At 61.5% G+C, this 20843-nt stretch overlaps 1 protein-coding gene across 1 annotated transcript; it reads right to left on the bottom strand.

The window, feature by feature from the left end:
* Positions 1-1347: 1347 nt before the first annotated feature.
* BESB_044240 (uncharacterized protein) lies at positions 1348-19236 on the bottom strand (the record flags this gene model as incomplete). Its single annotated transcript, XM_029362875.1, has 20 exons — positions 1348-2187; positions 3096-3558; positions 3624-3703; positions 4246-4761; positions 5308-5434; positions 6083-6465; positions 6891-7402; positions 7750-7909; positions 8575-8698; positions 8732-8980; positions 9424-9561; positions 9986-10152; positions 10633-10737; positions 11150-11428; positions 12023-12277; positions 12748-13398; positions 13848-13974; positions 14238-14921; positions 15499-16593; positions 17075-19236. 20 exons carry the CDS (start codon positions 19234-19236, stop codon positions 1348-1350), a joined length of 9117 nt encoding a protein of 3038 aa, XP_029220241.1.
* Between the last annotated feature and the right edge of the window lie 1607 nt (positions 19237-20843).

Below are 20843 nucleotides of genomic sequence, written 5' to 3'. Positions count from 1 at the left end.
TGAGAACCTTTACGAAAGGAGAGACTCGGCTTCGCACTTGTCTTGAAAACGGTCGCTTCTCGCGAGGCTCACGGAGATTCAGAGCATGTTTGTAGGTTTTCTGAGAGGTATGCTTTTATGGCGCGAGCCCCCCGCCCGACACACTGCACGCGAGCTGCCCGCCTACACGGTAGTTTTCGTTTTCTTTAAGCTTCGAAAAAAGAGGAATAGCAGCGTCTTCTCTCCACGTGTCGCGCAGCTTCCCTCGCGTGAAGGAATTCCACACCGCAAAAGCTGAGTTATCTTCTAGACGCTGAACTCCTTCGACACCCCGCGAGCACGAAGGTGCGTGAGGGCGGCTTCGCGCGTCTGCTTCTGCGCAGAGGCCGAGTCAGAGAGAGACTCCACAGAAAGCAGACCTGAGGCAAGAGCGACAGCAGCGGTCTCCTCTCACTCAGGAGTTCGCGCGAGGGGAGTCGACAGTCCTCCCTGGTTCGTGGCGGCCTCAGCGGGGCAGAGATCCGCGCGATGCCGCGAGCGGCCCGAAGAGCGAGGCGTCGCACGACGCGCAGAAAGCAGCTTGTCCTGAAAAGGACCCGGCCGCAGGCGCTGCCGCGAACGGCGAGGGCGGGCGTGGCGCCGTTCTGCACAAAAAAAAAGAAAAAAAAATATCAGCACCGGAGGCGCCTGGCAGCCACGCGGCCGGCGCAGGCAGAAAGACAGAAACGCGCTTAACAGGGTTTGAAGAAGTCAGGTCGTCGGCATATTACAGGGATAGAAAAGACAATGGAACGCAGAAAACAGGAGACTCACACGAATTGCACGAGTCGGGTTCCCGCCGTGTGAATCCTTCGCCTCCACGAAACGGGTCCTGATGCATCTCGTCGAGCGAAAACGTGTCGCAATCACAAACACCAGCCAAGGAGACAGACAAACGAACAACTTAAAAACTTCCTCAGGTACCCTGAAACGCGCGCCGCTTGACTGCATGGACTTCCGCGTCCACACAGTCGCCCCTTCTTCCTGACGTCCTCCGCTCGAGTCGCTCGCCTCTTGAGGAAAGCATGCGAAATGGATCATCTCTCGAGGTAAACGTGGATGTCTCTCGGCGTGTGCCTCATCCCCTCTTTTCTCTCCGCCCAGTCGCCACGTGTGTGCGCGTATTCTGGCGCGTAGCGCCTTTCTGCAGTCTGCAATCCCTAGCTCGTTCCTCTTGCCTCCCCCCATTTTCCGCCTCTCCTTTGCTTCTTCTGGGTTTCGAAACGCCGCGGCGTCACCCTCTCCCGTCCGCCGCTACGCGTTTGCGTTTCGGACTGCGTTCGCCTCTTTTGTCCTCCGTTCTTTCACGCCCTGAGCAGCCGCCGCGTGTCATCTTTTTCTCTCGGCTTTCTCCCCGTCTTTCTCCCAGCGGCGGTCCCTGGCGCTGCGCTGCGCCCGGCCGCCAGGCTCTGCGTCCGCGCCTCCGCGCTCGCCGGCGGCGGCCGCGGCGTTTCCTTTTTGCTTAGCTTTCTTGCCGCTCAAGCCCTTCTCGCCTGTGCCGTTGTAGCCCTCCACTAGGGCAGTGCAGAGCAGCTGAACGGCCGCATTCTCGTCAAACACCTTTCGCTTTTTCCGCTCGCCGAAGAGGAGCGAGGACGCGCAGACGCGATCGCCTCCCCGCGCGTCCTCGGCGTGCAGCTCCTCGATGACATAGGCGGCCTGCGTCGCCACGCAGGGCGTCGCAGCGAAGGCGGAAGTAGCGAAGAATGGTGACATAGAGCTCGAGGCCGCCGGCGCGACGTGCAGCGAAGCGGAGGAGGCGGAGGAGGCGGAAGAGCCGCCGGCGTTCGCGAGGAGCGAGGCAAAGTGCGCGTCCTCCTTGCCCAGCCCTGTGAACGCGCTGTGCAGCCCGCCGGGCTCCGAGGGCCCCAGCGACGACGCCGGCGGCGCCAGCAGCGACGCCGAGGACGAAGAAAACGGCGGGAGGTGCTCGCGGCCGCCTGTGTCGTGGTGCGGCGAGGCGGAGGCAGCGAGTCCGTAGCGCGCGCCTGCAGCCGCCAGAGGGTCGTGCGCGCCCGCAGTCGAGTGCGAGGCGGCCGCAGCGACGCTCGGATGCGAGGCCGAAGACCGGTGGTGCTGAATCTGAGCTTGGTACAGAATCCGCCGCGACCGCCGAAGCAGCCGCTGAAAATATGACGTCTCCACTACCGGCGTCACGCGCAGCTCCGCCTGCATGCGCGAAGAAGACACACAACGACCAGGAGAGGGATTCTCAACATGAGACAGAAAAGAACGAATCAGCAGAAAGCGCAGCACACACGCTGGAGGGCGGGGGGGGCAGTAGACAACTGACAACCTGACGACGGCCGCGTAGCCTCCCACGAGAACACGAGCCACTGCTGGAACCGAAGATCGCCTAAAAAACAGATGGAACGAAACCACACCACTTTTGTGACCTCATCGCACGAACGCGGAGCTCGTCTGCGTAGCACGCGGTGGGAGTGGCGGCGCGGAGTCAGAATCAGCGTCGCCGCGCGCGAGGGAATCCACGCGCCGGCGACAGGAAGGCAGCGGGTCGGTAGGGCCGCGTGGAGACCGAGGACGCCGCAGAAAGCAACCGCAGACTCGGTGACGAAGCGGCGAAAAAACCGACTTGAGAAGAAAGTAGCGAGCGAAAATCATCGAGAACGCATCGGCGTATCGCATGTGCATCGGCCGAACGCGGCGCCAGGCGCGACGCTCCCGCTGCCCAGTTCGCCTTCGCACGCCCTAAAGCATTGCTAGGGGAGAGGAATTCGCCAGACACCGTTGGCTTTCTTTCGCAGATTTTCTGTCCTCAAGGGACTTTGTCACCTCGACAGACTGAGCGTCGCCACATTGGCGACGTCTCGAGATTTTTGCAAAGGAAATCAAATTGAGGCACTGAGGCAGCCCCGGACTCCACGGAAGAGTTATGACGCCGCACCGGCGGTGCGCAGGGACACGTCGACCGCTTAGTCGGAAATACAACTGCTGCAAATCCTTGATCAGCTAAGCTACTCAGCTGCTTGTTGCCTAAAGCCGTAGACTGAACAGGGGCGTAGATAAATAGCCTGCTCGCTCCACCTCGCGGGGGCTAGTGACGCCGATTGACTTACCCGCACGCCTCGTCTGAGGAGCTTGGCTACCAGGGAGAAGCCCAGCGGCAGCTGCTTGCCGCTCTGCACGGTGACGACGACCTCCGGCAGCGTGGTGTCCTCTTGTTTTTCTTCTTCTCTGCGCGCCTCGTCTGCGGCAGCGCCGGCCTTCACAAGGCCCGCTGCGAGGCGCCAGGCACCGGCATCTACCTCCGCCGCGGCGCCGAGGTGGAGAGAGAAGGCCGGCAGCGGCGCGTGGGAGCTGAGCTCGCAGAGCGACGGATTGCTGCGCAAGTAACGGATGACCGACGCGAAGGAGAAGACGCGCTCGACTGCCAACTCGAAGCTGAGTGTGTGGACGCCGAGGGGGGGGAGGCGGGCGCCGCGCCGCAAGTGAGCGCCGCGTCGTCGCCGCGTCGCTTCGGAGGCGCCGCCCAGACGCTCCACGAAGAAGCGGGGGAAAGCGGCGCAGACGAACACGAGGCTGCCGAGCGCGCCGCACGCCCCGCGCGACACTCGTGCCCGCGACCACCCCAAGGCAACAAGTACCCGCCATCGCCCACGGGCAAACCCGGCGCAGGAGCCGCCTCGAGGGGCGACGCCCCGACGGAGGCTTGGAAAATGAGGCGCTGAGACAGAAAGAAGAATCAGAAACACTCCCGCGTGTCCCTCCAGGCGGTCCACTTCCTAAAGGAGCTTGACCTTCTTTTTGTTACGCTAACCAAGGTTTCATCGTTGCTGATATTTCATTGACACGTTGATATCATAAAGCTAAAGCAGCTCTTTCTGGGGAGCATGTCCTATGAGTTGGATACACAGAATCACCGAGTTCTGTCTTTACATCTCTGACCAAAGTTCTGCGGGCAACCCTGCCTCTGAGGTGCTGTTGTCCTCGCGGCTCTCTTCGCGCGACTTTACCCCTTCTTCAATCCCCTTCCGACACGTCGGTCATCGCCCCTCGCCAACTGTCCCTCACTCTCCCTCCCTCTCTTTGGCTAAAGGCCCGCTAGTTCTGGATCGGAGATCGTCTGCAGAGAGACTGTAGCTACGGATGAGGCGATAGTGACGGTACACAGCCTGACTATGATCTTATTGTGCCTAATGCCTGCTTTGAACGGAGGACAGGGTAACTTTATTTTCTCGCTTCACTCGCGGCGCGGCCATCCCTTACCGCGGGGTCGTATGGAGCAAAGACGCCGGGGAAGAAGACGCAGAAGAAAAAGCGGCTCGTGTCTTCGCCGGCTCGCTGCAAGCAGCGCTCGATGTAGAGCGCTCTAACGAGCACCTTCCCCAGCTCGCCTGAGAGGAAGGTCACAGGCAGTTGCTCCTCGTCGGTTTGGCTGCCGTCTTCATCGCCCGTTTCTTCCGCCGCGCAGCTCGCGCCGCCGCTCTCGGCTGCGTCGTCGCGCGCCAAGCGGCGTCTGCTTCGCTCGCGGCTGCAGCTGGCGACGGCCGCCGAGGAGGACAGCAGCTGCAGAAGCAGCGAGCGCGGCGCCAGGGGCCGGTGGGCGAGGAGACGAAACAGACGCGAGAGGACGCGGTCGCCGCGCATGCGAGACGTGACATCGCGGAAGACGGCGAACAGCCGCTCCACTACAAGGGAGACGGACCCTCCCGCGCTGTCCACAACGCGCTTCAGCTTCTCGGCGAACCACGCGCGATGCGCAAACGGCAGAACGGAGTGGTGCTGAAAGGAAAAAAAACAGACGAAAACCAGACGAAAACCAAACTCAGCGCACACAATGGAAATCCAGACAACCAGCAGACTGGGAAGAGGTGTGTGCGACACAAAGGACAGAAGGGACAAAGAGTGAGTATAGCAGCCGGCGCCATTCCGAAAGAGCTGGGGGGGGCGGGGGGGGGGGGGACACACGACACAGGGAAGCAAATTGAAGAGACACGGCGCTACACGCTCTCGCAGACTCTTCTGGAGAGAGACACTGAAGCGCGTGATATCTCGACTTTCGTGACGACTCGATATCCTGAGCACGAAAGCTGAGCCGTCGGCCTGGAGTCCAGCCTTAGCCTCTCAGGCTCGATTCAGTTTCCACTCAAAAATTTGACTCAATCGAAGCACTGCCACGTACATATATATACAAATGAATCCAAAAATGAATACAGATGTACAGTTTATATCTAGGAATATATACATCTATTTCTGTGGATTCCGATAGATACACAGCCAGCAGATAAGTCAGTGAGGCGTTTTTTCTGGTTTCCTGTAATGAGATACCTCGATGATTCTCTCTATCGCGCTTTGCAGGGCGGCGTCTGGGATCTCGCCAGTCTCCAAAGGGCAGACGTGCCGCATCACGGCCATCGCACTCGGCAGGTCAGACAGCGGAACGAAAAACAATTCACTGAAGGAAAAAAGTCGAACTCGCCGCAATCCTGACGCCATGGCCGACACTCACATACCTCACAGCTGGCGGAATCGCCGCCAAACTCGCGCGAGACTTGACGCAAAAGCTCCAATGCGAATGCGCTTCGCAGTATACACATATAATGCAGACGACTCAGCATCCACGACGCCTCGTCTGCTAGATGACTATATACATATATATTTATATATAGCTTTACATATAATATATATTTCCTGTAGCGAGAGAAGAATGCAATTCATGCTGCAGACCGGCAAGAAGGATGCAAGGCGCATCGCGCTCTCGGCCGCATGCATCGAGCCGAAACCCTACCTGGCCATGCAGCGCCACACTCACCATCGAATCCATGCATTCATGCATACATATATATATATATATATATATATATATATATATATATGTATATGTATAAATACACATAGAAACCAACATATGTGACTACATGAGACGGGACGTCACCGCTCGTTACAGGCGCATGAGATGACCTCTCGATCGGCCTGGACTGCATGTGCCGCTGCCGTGGCTCCCCCCCGTGTGCGCACACGTAGGTGATAAAGACGCAGGAGATGTAGGCGAGTGAATAAAAGAAAACGCGGATCAAGTCAGCTGCGCTGCCGCTTGACCTACCGAAGGACGGCGGAGAGGAGCTTGCCGAGAGTCCAGGACACTCGCCAGCCGAGGTTCAGCGCGAGCGCACATTCAGTTTTTCGCAGGGCGCCGCTGCAGACCGACAGCGCCTCGGCCTCCAGCAGCGCCGTCCTCTGCGCTTCAGGCGCGAGCACCAGCGCAGACGAGACCGTCGCCGACGTGAGGCTGCGGCTCGCCTCCTCTGGGGCCGCGACTGAGGAGGAAGAAGAGGACTTCAAGTACCTCAGGCTGTCGGGCGACGCACTGGGCGACCCCAGCGACGACCCCGATGCTGATGCAGCCGGAGGTGATAAGGGAAAGAGAATCTGGAAGCAGGCTGAGACACTCGGCACCGGGTGCCCGTAGCTCGCCAGGAAGGAGACCTGCGAAAAGAGCGGAGGAGGGTCGGAGAGAAAATGAGAAAAAGGGAGAAGGACCGGCAGCCACGCCGCCACAAGCGACGAGGAGACAGACGGAACAAGTCGCTCTGGCGTACGTGGGAAAATTAGAAAGAACTAGAGGCGAGATTAACGGCAAATGGACACAGGAACGCCGCCACCTCCAGTCAACCGCCGCTGGAGCTGAAGCAGCTGCGTGCGTGAGTTGCCCTGACTCTCTCACGCGAAGAAGAAAAACACGTGAGGGCAGGACTCGAGGGCGGTGACGACGGAACGCGCGCCCACGAGGCAAGAAGCACAGTCAGGCGACACGAAACGCATCCCCCCGCCGGTCGACAGTTCTCGTAGTTGTCTGCGGCCTGGCATGCAGGCGGAAACGCGCTTCGTGTCGGCGGCAGCCAGCGCCTTACCGCCGGCGCGGTGTAGCAGTGCCCGATGGCGAAGCGCCGGTACTCCTTGCCCTGGAGCGCGAGCTCGAGGTCTTCGGGTCGCTCTCGCCCTCCGCGTTCGCTGTCTTCTCCGCTTCTGCCGTCCGCAGAGCCGAGCGGCGAGGGCGCGGCGAGCAGCGTCGCATGCGCGAAGGACGCAGAGAGCGAGGCGCCAGCCCAGGGCGCAGGCCCAGGCGCAGGCGCAGCCGCGCGCGAAGGCGACGGCGTCCCACAGAAGGGGCAAGGCGAGAGAGGCGCGGCAGCCAGCGAGCCCCGAGACGCCGACGAGGCCGCGAACGGAGTCTGCAGGAGCAGCTGCTGCAGCGCTGCGTCGGGCGAGGCCGCCACCGAGGCGGAGTGCAGCGAGCAGGGGAACGCACCCAAAGCGCCGCAGACCGCCAGGGCAGAAGAGAAAAAACGCGGCAGCGTGAGGAGCACGTTGCGCTCGTCCAGCAGCGACAGGGACTCCGAGTGGCGACTCGACGCGTGCGTCGCTGCACGCAACCAGGACACACAAACGCAAACGCCGCGCTCGTGCAGGAATCTCCACAGCCCTGACACCCACTCTCCAACCGTGATGCGACGTGCGCCGCGGGCTCGAGCGGCGCGGGCACGCTGTCGCAGAGCGGGGCTAGCCACACGCAAGCCACGTCCTTCGTGCATGCAAACGTGCTTCCAGCAAGTGGTTCACCGCGCCTCAGTCGCAGGCGACGCCCGGCTGCGCAGCGCAGCTCTATTCCGCCCGCGCCGCACGAAACCCGCAGGGAGGACCGGACACCCGCGAGAACGTGCGCACGCAAGCGAGATCCCCCCCGCCCCTGGTTCAGAATTTGTGTCTCACGGGTTTGCTTCATGGCCTCTTCGCAGTCCGCCAGGCTCTTCGTGAGCGGCACGAGGAGCGGAACTTGAACCTGGTCTCCGCCGCAGCGCGCAAAGTATTCAGCGAGCGTCTGCTGCACCAACACGCGCGCGTCGTGCTCAGGCGCGGTGCTAGAGCGCCGCTGCAGCGCCAACAGAAACCAGAAAAAGGAAAAGAAATGAAACTGGAGCGAATTGGACTGCGGGCGCCCCCGACAGGTCAACGCGCCGCGACAGGAGCTTCAGATCCACGCATGAGAGTCTAGTGACCCTAAACCTCCTGTCTTGAGGCAAACACGCAACAAGAGGCACACATTTGGCTAACCGTTCGTGGAAAGACATCTGCATCAAATCGCTTGCCGAATGGTGCATTGACTCTAGCCGCGTCGCCTGCATTCCCCTGGCCTTCTTCTCCCTCAGAAGAAATTCACAATCTCGATAAAACGGTGGATGAACAGACAGACCGGCAACCGAGATTTGAGAGTTAAGTGGCGTGAGTGCTGCGCAGGCGACAGCGTCACACGTCGCCGGAAAGCGGCTCCGCTCCTTCCAGTAGATAGGCAAATAATCGCATCTATACACATACAAGTGTACCGATACAAACACAGAGATGTAGATGTTTGGGAACAGCGAGACACAGGAAAAAATCTTTCTAGTTCACACGGGATGGCGTTGAAGGCGCCAGCCAGAATCCCAGGCGTCCTCGAATCGGAGATCTACACCTAAATATAGAGACACGAATTCATCTTGTTACCCATTCAGAGAGAGAGGAGAAGCGAGCGAGCCCCGCTTTGAAACGCTGCCTTACGAGGAAGTCGTTTAAGAGGAGCGCAGCTGAAGCGGCGTCGAACTGCCTGCGGAAGAAGATTTTGAGGACTTCCGTCGCAAGGCCAACGGCGGCGCTTCGGCTGGAGCCGCCCTGCGCGTGAGCGCTCTCGGGATCGCCGCAGAAGGCTCCGGGCGACGCGGAAGACCTCGGCGACCTGTCTGGAGCTTTCTTCCGCGACCCGGCCTCGGTTTTCTTCTTTCCCGCGGAGACGCAGGGCGACGGCGCGCGCGGCACAACTGCGACCGATGCGCGGCGGTGAAGCTGCGTGCGGAGGCGAAGCAGAAAGGCTTTGAACAACTCTTCCTCAACCGCAGGCGGCAGCAGAGACGACTGCAGAAGCGACATCGACGAGGGACGATCCGCGGGATTGGGCGAGAGCAGGAGCCTGAAGAAAAAAAGCAAAAATCGCGAAGACACCGAAACACGTCACGCCAGCGAGAAAACTGAGGCAGAACGGTCCTCACGGAGCTGCTTAAAAAAAAGAGATCAAAAAGGTGAACGGCTGATGACGAAGGGGATGGCGGAGCCTCTTCTGAAGCCAAAGCGCTCGCCGCGAGGAAGGCAAAGACGCCCACCGTTCACTCCACAAACACACGCAACACGCGCCGCCGGCGAAACTCGCGCCGTATCTCATTTGCTTCTGTAAGACCTCCAACATATGTCGCTGCCGAGTCATGAGCCACGTTGTCAAACGGGTAGAACGGGGGAGTCTGGCCAAGCGAGGCAAATCCGGATGCCTATCGCTCACTACCTCCTTTGTTCGTTGGCCTCTCTTCGCTTCACTCCTGCCGCGTATGCAGGGGAGGGGGGGGGTTCTCTGTTCCTCACTTGATGATCTTCGCGGCGGGTGACGGCACCTTAAGCTGCTTCAAGTCGCGATCCTTGACTAGCGCCGTGAGGAACTCTGCGCGGCTGCATGCGCGCCCGAACATTTCGTGCCGCGCCCACATCTCCGCGAACAGCACGCTGCACACAACGCAGCAAAAACGCGCATGCGACTGAGCGGCGGTCTCGCAGGGCGAAGACCAAGAGCGGGCAATCTCGATTCAATGACAGCGTGGAACTCTCTGGAAAACTGGCAGCCCTCAGCGCGTCGGTGGAGGGCGCGAGATGCGGTGGGGAACCGAAACTCCGGGCGGAGTGAACAGAACGAGGAGGAAAAGAAGCGGAGGCGGAAGAGTCCCGACGACGCATGCACGACGCGCTGCGCATCCCTCGTGCGGCCTCAGAGCGTTCGGCGAAGCGAAAACGAGCCGCGTTTTCAATAAGCCGCACACCATCCCCACCTTACAGGGGTCTCTGCTCATGGCGCAACGCCTGGCAGGCGAGAGACAAGATGCCCTTCCCCGCTACATGCTGCCTGCAGAGGACTGCAGGCCTCTTGTCTTACCCCAGTGAATACATGTCTGCTTTGTCCGCATCTCGGATCGCGAACGGAGCGCCTCGGCCGCTTTTTTCCATCGCCGCGAGGACTTCGGGGGCGGCGTAGAGACGCGAAAACAGCGTGTCTGTGTTGTGAGCCACCCCGATCAACGATGTCACGCCAAAGTCCCCAAGCTGCGACAGGACCGACATCAGACAGACGCGACGTGGAAACAGGCCTCGCAGGCGACGCCGGAAAGACCAAACAGAGAGACTCGCAGCTGGGCAACAGGAGGGCGGTGCCAAGCGTTTGACTCTAAAGATGCTCACTATGTGAAGATAATGAAGAGAAATCGCGTAACGCAAGCACACGCATGCAATACAAAACAAAACCTCTTCCACCAAGACGGTCAGGTGATCGTCGCCCAGAAAGAGAGAGAAACAGGAGACGCGGCTCACGAATGGCAGCTTGAACGCCGGGGAGGCCGGGGCCGCCGAGGCGCATGGAGGCTGAAAGACCGCGAAACCTGGAGGGACGCTCCGCGGACGAGGCCCCCGATGAAAAAAAAAAAACGCGAGCGAAAGACAAACTGGGAACCGACAGGAAGCATTGCACGCTACCAGACACACACTGCCTCCATCAAGAAGCGACAAAGCAAGAGGCCATTCCCCTACCTTTACGTTGTAGCCGTAGGCGTCAGGCTCGAGGAAAACGTTCGACGGCTTCAGCGACAAATGGCACACGCGGTTGCGGTGTATGTACACCAGCGCCTCCAGTGTCTGCAAAGCAATAAGACAGAATGCGAGGCGCAAGAATACGACAGAGGAAACGCCACGACGCCTCACTGCAGGCCGCAACCGCGGCCGAAGGACGATTGGGCCAAAGAGGCAAGAGGCCCTTTAGGAGACTACCGCCCCAGGGAAACTGCCTCTTCAGAATTTTGACGAAGGATGATAAAGATTATATATATATGATGAGCTGAAGGCGAGACCCTATCAAGAACGAAGGCATGAGGAGAGACGGAGAACATCTTCCCAACGGAAAGCACAGACAGGCGGATAGAGACACAGGCACGCGACTCCGCAGCCTACGGCGAGGGACAGAGGAGGACTCCAACGCGTTCAAAAAGTAAGTTGAAAACAAGGCAGACGAGCATTTAAGTCCAGACAGGGAAGGCTGCTTGTCGCCTACCTGTCTGAAGAGCGTCCATATTTGCTGTGAGTCCCAGTGCAGAACTGTGCGCTTTTCTAGTTCGTCCTCGAGACTGCGTTCGCAGAATTCCATTTGGATGTAGACGCCGATGAACGGCTCGTCGCCGCCGCCGGAAGCGTCTGCCCGCGGGCACCCCTCAGTGGAGCCTGTTCGTGCCCGCGAGGCGCCCGAAGAGTCTCCGCCGCTCACTCTGACCAGCGGCGGAAGGGAGGACGACGTGTGGTACTGCGTCCACGCTTGATGGTAGCGCATGATGTACTGAAACGCAGAAGCGGAGAGCAGCACAGCGGCGATGAAACTCACGCAAAAAACAGAACGACTCTGCAGCAGGGGCACAGAGTGATCGCAGACTCAGTGCGATGCAGCTCGTTAGACACACACACACACACGTGGCTTCAGGATTGACCGCCAGGCAGGCCTCGATCCTGACGCCTCGTCGGCGTGCGGCAGGTGCGACGCTGTGTCTGCCTTCAGAATCGATTCCTTTATCGCGGAGACCATGCAGAAATATGAGTGCGTCCCATGAACAAGCGCGCGCATGCAGGACGGCGCCTGGCTGTTTACCGAGCGCAGGAAAGCGAAGCCTGTCGCCTTGAGTCGTGTGACCTCTTAACCTCGCTCGCGCGAATGCGCGGAACTACGGATAGAGCATAACTCCGCAGTCTCCTCTCGGCATGTGCGCGCAAACGAAGGCGCGTCCAAGCGTTTACGCGCCGCGAACCCTGAGGAACTGCGAGACGTCACCGCTCTGGGGTGGCAGTTGAGATCGGCGCCTGCATGCGGTCACGTCTCTTTGGTGTAGACAGCGGGTTGTGTATCTGCCTGTGCGTCGTCGCAGTTCTGTGCGCTTACAGGGTGTTGGAGCGCGCAGAGGAGCGTGACTTGTTGCAGAGACCTGTCGACGAGTTCGAGGCCTTTGGGCTGCTTCCGCAGTCTGCTGCCCTCGGCGACTTGCGAGGTCTGCGGGTTCGCCGCGCGCGACAGGGAAAGGAAAGCCCCCGAAGACGACGAAAAGCACGGCACGAAGACCTGCTTCACGATGTACTTGTGCTTGTCGATGATGTGGTAGACCAGCGCCACGCGGCAGCGTTCGCGCGTGGCGAGAATCTGAAAACACACGAAAAAAAGCAGAGAGAAAGCCGTGCTAGTCAGTGCAGCCACACCCTCCCGCGGAGCCTCCACGCGACGGCCGCACGCGCAGATCCAAGGCATGAGTCCACGCATCTAAGCATGCAGTAGCCTGAATCTCATTATGCGTACTTGTATACATATGCATATATATATAAATATATATATATAGAGAGAGGTATCCAACCGGACAGGCGCAGTGACAAATACGAGAGCGTCAGAAATCGCAAATGCACAAGACAGCAAAGCTTCTCAGTTGCCATCTGCATCCGCCCTGCCCACGGATCAATCTGTACAAAGAGTCGTTTATCCGTCCCCGTGTCGTTTTCTCGCTGTGTCCCTCCAAGCATCACCTCTGTTTTTCCGCCTCCGCCCTCTCCCTCCCCCCTTTGGTTTCTCCGCTCTAACGCCGGGGTCGTCCCTTTTCACTCGGCTGTGCACTTCCTCACCTTGACCTGCAGGAAGTCCCTTTCATATCGCGTCGTTCTCTGCGAGTTTAGCAGCAGCGCGCGCAGACTCCCTCCGCGGCCGCCTGCGCGTCGACTCTCGCGCGCCGCCCCACCGGCACGCTCGCCCGGCGCGCCCCCGACCCCCGCGGAGTCGCCGCGGTCGGTGGACTCCAGTGAGTGCGACGAAAGATCTGTGTCGCCTCTCGCCTCCGGCGCGCTGGAGACCCACGCGCTCGCGTAGACGCAGGAGTTGTCGGCGCCGGCCTCGCGCGCCTCCGTTCCTCCACACGAGCCAGGTGGCGCGAGTCGGGCGCCGGGGCGCAGGTCGCGTCCCCCGCCACTCGCGGAGGCGAAGCTGTGGTCTCGCGAATCGGCTTCCTCGTGCGCGTCGTCTCGTTCGTTGGTCGCTGAAAGCTCGCTGACACGCAGAGCGGGGATCGCCGTCGCAGGCCTGGATCCGACGTCGCCGCGGAGCTCTTTCTCCCCCCGCACCGCGCCTGCACTCGCCGCCCGACCTAGCTCGGGTTCTGCGGGCTCCGCAGCCAAAGAGGCCGGAGGCGCACCGGACGGGCGCGGCCGCCGCAGCTGCGGCAGCCAGCGGCGCGAGGAGAGGCGTCGCGAGCGGGACGGCGAAGATGTGTAAAAGCATGACTGCAAAGAAGGCAACGGAAAGAGCCGTGGAGCCCGCACGGGATTGCGGTACGTAGGAGTGAGGGAAGAGTGCGCAGCAGGCGCGAGGCGAGAGCGCGAACAGAGACGAGGGAGAATGAGGACGCGATGTCTAAGCAACAGAGTCAAGAGACCCTCGAGACGCGGTCTGCAACCGTCCACGGAAAATGGAGGACGCACAGATCGAGATGGCAGAAACCGCCCGCCCTCGGCAACGGAAGATATCGTGAAGTATCGGACAGCGACGCCCCTCAAGAAGACGCGCGAGACCTGGCGAACTGTGAAGCGGGAAGACAGAGGAGGCGACAGGCGCGGAGAAACGAGGCACGACAGAATCGGATGCATCGCGCCCTGGAGGAGAGGCCAGCGCAGTCGAGCGCCGCGAAAGCGCCGCAAGGTGGGGGGGGCGGCAGGGAGCAGAGCAAACGAACCTGTATATCCACAGCGTCTTCTTCGAAGCTCGACAGGTCTTCGTCTTCCTCCTCGTCCTCCCACTGGTACGCGCCGTCCTCTTCGCCGTCCGCCCAGCTGATGGTCCGGGTGTAGAGCGGCGACGGCCTGCGCCACAAAGCGGAGAAAAGAAGACCTCGAGTCGACCCCAGAATCTGAGCAGCGACAGAGGCACTACTCGAGAGCTAGCAGAGTTTGAGCTCTTCGCCAGCCAGAAATCCGGCGTCCGACCCCGGCGCCGACGCCCTCCTTGCCGTCTCTAAGTGTCAGCGTATCTCCAAGCGCCCTGGCGCCAAGCGCGGCAGACACGCGGCGCCGCTGACGCAGCGCTCGCGTGAGCGGCCTTCGGTGAGCGCCTGCAGAAGACGTACACTTTATCGAACAACTCTTGTCTGCCGTCGTCGAGGACCTGCCGCATGCGCGCCTTGACCGCTGCCTGGAAGGTGAAGGCGTTCTCTCCGCGTCGCTCGCCGAAGCGATCGAAGGCCGCGCGCCCGGCGCCGAAGCGACTCTGCCTCGCCTCCTTCTCCGGCGGACCCCCAGTCACGCGCCCCCGCAGCTCGTCGTCCCGCCCGGTGCCGAAGGCCCCCGGCCGCGGCTCGCGCACGCCGCGCTCCGCGCCGCCGCCGAGGTCTTCGCCCGAGCCCGAGGCTCCACGCAACGCGGCGCCGAGGCGCCCGGGACCGCCGCGCTTTTCAGGACCCCCGGCGTCCACGAGGTCGTCGCCGTCTCCGCCAAACGCGGCGAGCGACGACGAGAGCGAGCCTCTCCCCAAATCGTGGCGGCCGCCAGAGAGGGACGAGGAAAGCGGGAAGCCGCGGCCGAGCGGATCTGCCGCGAGGCCGGAGAAGGCCCCGAACGGATGATGCAATAGAAGACTCTGCCGGGCCTTCAGGCTCTGGTGCCTCTTGTGCTGCTCGCGCAGAAGCAGGTGGCGCCGCTGGCGCTCCATGAAGTGCATCTCTTCCCACAGATTGCTAAACAACGACGTGCTGGAGAGCTCCGCCGTGAAAGACTGGAGTTGAAGGCAGAGCCGATACAGAACAACCTCGCCTCTGACCAAAAAACACAAAGCCCACACACCGCGGCGATGCGCAGGCACGCGTCAACCGTCATACAAAAAAACGGATATATATATATATATATATATATATAAGTATCTGTAAGCGTGAGTATCTGGATGTGGATGTAGAGGTTTAAGTATATTTCTGGATGGACGCGTAACCGCCGAACCGCTGAACCGGTCGGCGCGTCGAGATGGCGAGAGAGCGGAGACGAGCTCGTCTCGTTCTGACGCGACCCGTCGCGCACTCGCTTCCCCGGCGCAGACCAAAGACGGCGCCCCAGATATCCAGGAAGAGATGCGGGCACTTCACTGGCAAAAGTCCCTCTTGTGCGGCATTGCTGCAGCCTGCTCAACTGCGTCGACACCTATCTGCACGCGCATCTACTCGGCGGCTGCCACGAGGCTACACAGGCCGTCCGCGCACAGGAGACACACAGATGATCAGGCGGAGCTAGATACATCAAGACGGACGAAATCGGTAATCTGAGACGGGGCGATGGATTTGGGGCGGGTGAGAAGAGTGCACGGCATGTAGATGTAAGCAGTTGCGGGGGCGGGAGTCTCACTTGGAGGCTTCATATTCTTTCTGCAGCTGGGCAAGCAGCTTCTCGACTTCCTTCCTGGGCACCGCATGAGAGAGGCCGACGGCGACGTAGGGTGGCACCGCTGGGTAGTTTCGCGGGAGAAGCACGTCGACGACGGCGAAGAAAAATGCCTGCTGAGACTCGCCTAGAACCCGAAAGAGGTAGCGAACGCACTCAACTGCACACGCGCCCGCGCACAGCTGGCACTGTGGAGGCGCAGCTTCAGCGTCCGCGGCGCCTTTCCCCGTTTCCTGGTCCGCCGAGGCCGCGGGCAGAGGCGCGTTGGACGCCGCGTGCGCAGACGACGAGGCAAAAAAGGAGAGCGAAGACGCGGCGCCGTCGGTGGAGGGGAACTCCGCCCTCGTCGACACCGAGGACTGCGATACTGGATCCAGCCACTGCCGCTGTGCAGCAGCCACGGCGTTCTTGCCTTTACCCAGAGACGCGTCGGCTCGCGGCGTTGAGGCGCCCGAGGACTGGGCGGCGCCGTCGGAGGTGGGCAAGGACCGTGTCGTCGAGCGCCGCGGAGACAGAGAGGAGGACGGCATGTCAGCGCGTCCCTTTGCGAGCCATGGCGTCTCACGCTTCTTCTCTCCGGTGTCGCTATCTGTGCGGCTCTCTGCTCCGCGTTTCCTCGCCTCGTCGAGGCCGTCCTCTTCCCCGTCGTCCTCCTCCTCGCTGCCCGCAGAGACCGCGGAAAAGAAGCACCCCGCAGTCGGGCTCAGCACCACTACCCACGCGCACCTGCGCAGACTGAAGATCGCCTTCTCCGCCTTCGCGACCGCCCCGGAGGTCTTGCCTTCTGTCTGGCCTCGGCAGTGTGCCACAAGCAGGCGCGACGCGCCTCCGCCTTGGGCCGCCGCCGACCGGGCTCGCCGCCAAAAGTCCGCGGGAAGCTCCTGCGCGACCTCTTCTTTCTTGTCCTTTGAAACCTCCGCGCTGCCCTCCGCGCTGCACTCTTCGCCACGGTGTTCTGTCGCGCGGTAGGACGAGGGCGCCCTTGGCGCGTGTGGGCTCGCGGGAACGAAGTGAAGGAAAGGGTCGTGCAACTCCGAAAGAAAGGCCAGCGACAGGAACCTGCGAACACCCCAGCGAGGCAATGCTGCACACGACGAGAGTGAAGAGTTCACCATACGCGGGCAAAAAGGCTCGTCTGCAGCCCTCGAGATGAGGAAGATCACACCCCAAAGAAATCAGAGTGCCGAAAAGAGAAAACCGCCCACACGAAAGTAGGAGAAAAACACAGGCGAAAAAATGCAGGCGCAGGCAGTGACATTAAACTGCATTCACCGAACGTATCCATCGACAGGAGGAGAGCCAACGCAGCGAAGCAAAGACTTACGGCTGCCCATCCCACACGGCCTCCCTCCTTCTGCTTCGCAGCCTCCTTCTCACGCACATGGAAAAAAAAGAAATTGCCAAGCGAGTAGGAAACCCGTATAGAGGCAGGAGAAGCGCCGCTGGCACGTTACGCGGTGCTTCGTCGTGACTCGCGCGAACGAGACCTTCGCCGGTCTCAAAAAGCTCGGCGAGGCCACTTCCAGTTGGATCAACTTACCCACACTGCAGAACTTTCACGGGAGTATACATGGCGTCCATCGCTCGAACCTCGTCCTCCTGCTGCTCCTGCGTTCCACTGTCTCCGGGGTCGCACCGGCAAACCACAGTCGGCCGACCGCCATTCGATCCTCGCCTGCCGAAGTCGTTCTCCGCGGAAACGTCTTCTCCAAGTTTTGCCTTTCCGCCGCTTCCGCCGTCATGACCCTTCTTCTCCGTCTTCGCCTCGGATGCCGAGGCTACGACCTCTTTGGCTGCAACCCGCCGCGCAGTTGCTTCCTGCTCATCCTCTGGTTTCGTGATGCCTCGTTCATCTGCGGGTCCCTTGGGCTCCGCCTGTCTCCTCCCTCGTCCCTCGTTGTTCCTCGCCTCGCCGGCTCTCCTGGGACTGCCAGAGAGCTGCTGCTCTGTTGCTGTCTTGCTCGAGACCTCACCCGGCCCTCGACACGGCGAGAGTCTTTCTTGTTCTGTCGAGCGCTCCGTTCGCGGCGTCGCTGAGCGCCGCTGGGTGGAGAGATACTGAGGAGTGCGCACCCCTGGAGGCGTACTGCAGACACTTGCGCCTCTCTCGCCGGCCGTCGAGGCGCCCCCCTTTGTTGCCGCGTCCACCTTCGCCCGCAGCGTCGCGGCGCCAGACGCAGGTTTCGTCCTCTGTGGGCTTTCTGTGGCGTCGCCTCTCCGCGCGGAGTCGGCGATCTGCCTCACGCAGCTGCCGGGATGCAGAGCTGACGCTTTCAGCGACGGCGATGACGCGCATGGTGCAGAAGCGAGCGAAGACGAGGCCAGAGAGGGAAAGGAACCCGAAGCTTGCGGTAGCCCGGCGTCTGTTGGCGAGGCGGCGGCTTCCATCAAACTCTTCCGTTCCTGCGCCTCCGCAGCGCCGAGGCGCTCAAGGCCGTTTGCCGCCATGGCCACGTCCTCAACGAGTCGCTTCCTCTCTCCTTCGAACGGCTGAGAATCTCCCTCTTTCTCTTTGACAACCGTTCCCTCGCCTCGTGCACGCTTCGCCTCGCCGCTGAAATCCTTCTCCCTTCTTCGTGTAGCCGCGTCTACAGCAGCCGCCGCCCCGCTAGTCTTCGCGTCGCCTCGGCTCCCGCCGAGCGCCGAGACGCTCTGGAGCTGCGGCGACCGCGGCCACTTTTTCGCTTCTAAAGCCGGCGAGACGGGATGACTCCCGCGCGTCGGCCTCAGCCGGCTGGCTCCCAGCTGCATCTGCTCCGTTCCAGAAGCCCGCGGCCTCGCTGCCTCTTCCTCTGCCCCGTCTGCTGGCGAGTTTTCTGCGCAGCGCAGCGCGTCTCCGTGCTCGCCTTTCCCTCCCGCTGCAGCCCTCCGCGCCCCCGCGCCTCCTGTCTCTCCTCCAGCGAGGCTGCCTTCGTGGCTGCAGAGGGGCGGCGTCCGCGCAGAGCCAGGGCGTGCATGCGCTCCATTCACCGTTGGGCCCGGAGCCGCAGTCGCCAGAGTCCCGTGAGTCGACGTCAGTCTGCGCGGTTGCCTGCCTGCGAGGTCGCCCGGCCGCGCTCGCGCCTCCTCTCGCCCTGCAGCCGCGAGCGGGGGACAAGGTCGCGGCGTCTGGGGCGGCCCGCCCCTGCCTGACACGACCGTCGCCCAGCTGGACGTCTGGCGCTGCCGCGCGCGCTCGCCCCCGTTCGCGACGGACACTTCGACTCCCAGTTCCGGCCATTGTTCCGCGTCGCCTTGGCGTCGGGGCGCCGCCGCCGCCGCGGTCGCCATCTCGAGAGTCGTCACGGACCGCGCGCGGGATGGCTGCGGGGGCAGCTCCGCCTCCGCGGGCTCGCTGTGCCGAGACGCAGGGGCGAGCCTTATGTGCGCAGGGGGAACGGCGGACGTAGGCGACGCGCCAGCGGAAGCTGGGCGCGACGCAGAAGAAAAGGCGGGCGGCTTCGCCGACAGAGGCAGGTCGCGGTCGGAGCCTCCTCTCCGCCTCTGTGGCGCCGTCCCTCCGCGACGAGGGTGCCGGCTGCGCGGGTCTCGCTGCATGCGGTGAGCAGACGAAAAGGGACGTACCGAGGCGCTGGGAACTCCAGGCGCTATGTGGGGGGTCGTGCGGCGCTTCGACATGACGACAGTCCACGGGGGCGACCCCGGCCTGTCGTCGCCGTCCTCCTCGTTCTCCGCTCCGCTCCCGTCGCCTCCAACCCTCATGGTGCCTCTTATAAGCGCATCCTACAAGGGCGAGCGGCTGCAGGTCATCGCGCAGATGCAGACATGCAGATGTGTATCCGCATAGATGCGAAATGCGGATGCGAGCGGGTACGCCCTAGCAGAGCAGCCGTAAGTCCTACAGCCTCTGCAGCATGCTGAGGCTGAACGCCTGCATGCAACGACACTCGCGTGTCAGTGCGTATGCGCTATTTCTCGAGACAGTTGCTGGGACGTCCAACAAGTCATGCAAAGCGTGTGCCAGGCCATGGAACGCGCTCCGCGCCGCCTTGCCCTGTTGAACAAGGCAGCCCCGTCCCTCAATACGCGGAAAAACTTAAAAGACGACCTGTCCCACTAGGACAGGAGATGAACTGCACCGGTGGCGGCAGTGTCAGGTCAATGGGGTACAAGTCGGAACCTGTGCATCCTCGTGTTTCCCCTATGTTTCTGCCTTCTTGAGCCGTTCCTGTAGGGCCTGTGGGCGCGACATCCCTCAGTGGGCTCAGTTCCGCCCCTCCGCTTTGCGTGCAGTTTTCAGTCGAGGGGTCTTGTGCGTTTCGCCGTCCGCCAGGGCTCCAGTTGAGCGCCAGACCCTTATCTGTCGGCAGAAAAGCTTGCGCGCCGTTCTCCGCTCTTGTCAGGCGGAGGCCGCCGGCGCAGGCGAGCACCGCTGGCTCGGGGCGACAACGCGAACCGGTAGGCCCCCTAGGTGCACAGTCAGAAAAGGAAGTGATGCCGAGGGAGCTGAAGATGGGAATTCCCAGTAGCGCCCGAAGGGCCTAGTGAAAGGAGAGAGGGCGCAGAAGGGGGACAGTATGGCGCTGGCCTCCCGTATGCTCGAATGAGAGTGGGCTGCACGACAATCCTGGGCGGCACTCAAGTCGAAAAGAGGACGGTTCACACAAGCGGAGAGATTCTGGTTGCAGAGGAAGGGTCCGGATGGGAACCAGTCGGTAATGAATGGCAGACTGAGGACGGCCAATACATTTTTTTACAGAAATTTTGAATGCCTTGTCTTGCGGATGCAAGTGGGCGACTCCCAACGGGTCGGTCGGTCAGCTCGGCTTCCCGCCCCGGGTGAGGCGAGTGATGCGAGACCTGAATGGAAGGACAGACGATGCAGGGTTTGCAACAGACAGATGAAGACGCCACCGAGGCCGTAAAGGCCTGAGGCGCGTCGTTCCACCGAGCACGAGATGCCTCCAGAAGTGTTCCGTTCGCGCGAATCGGGGGGGGGGGTGGGGGGGGGGGGGGGGCGGCCACACCGTGGTATGGAATCGCGAAAGCGAGGGTATGTGGCTCACGCAGAATTCCTGAAGGGACAGATACCTTGCGGCTTGAATAGCGGTGGAAACGGTTTCCGGCAAATTGAACGAGGGAAGCAAAAGCCGTTTTTGTAGGCCAGTGAATAGCGGGCTTGACGTCGTGGTGGGCGAGCGCACGGCCGACGAGGCGCAAGGACCCGACGCCGGAAAGAACAGTGATGGCGACGGTAAAGAGGAGCTTGAAACAATGTGCATGGATGAAGCGCATACCTATGATTCTCGTGAAAAGCAATTCATCGAGGCCGAAAGAGTCACGGGACATCTACGTCTGGACAGCGTGGC

This window comes from Besnoitia besnoiti, chromosome III (genome assembly GCF_002563875.1).
Source record: "Besnoitia besnoiti strain Bb-Ger1 chromosome III, whole genome shotgun sequence".
NCBI lineage: Eukaryota > Apicomplexa > Conoidasida > Eucoccidiorida > Sarcocystidae > Besnoitia > Besnoitia besnoiti.
This window is presented reverse-complemented; position numbering and strand designations above follow the sequence as displayed.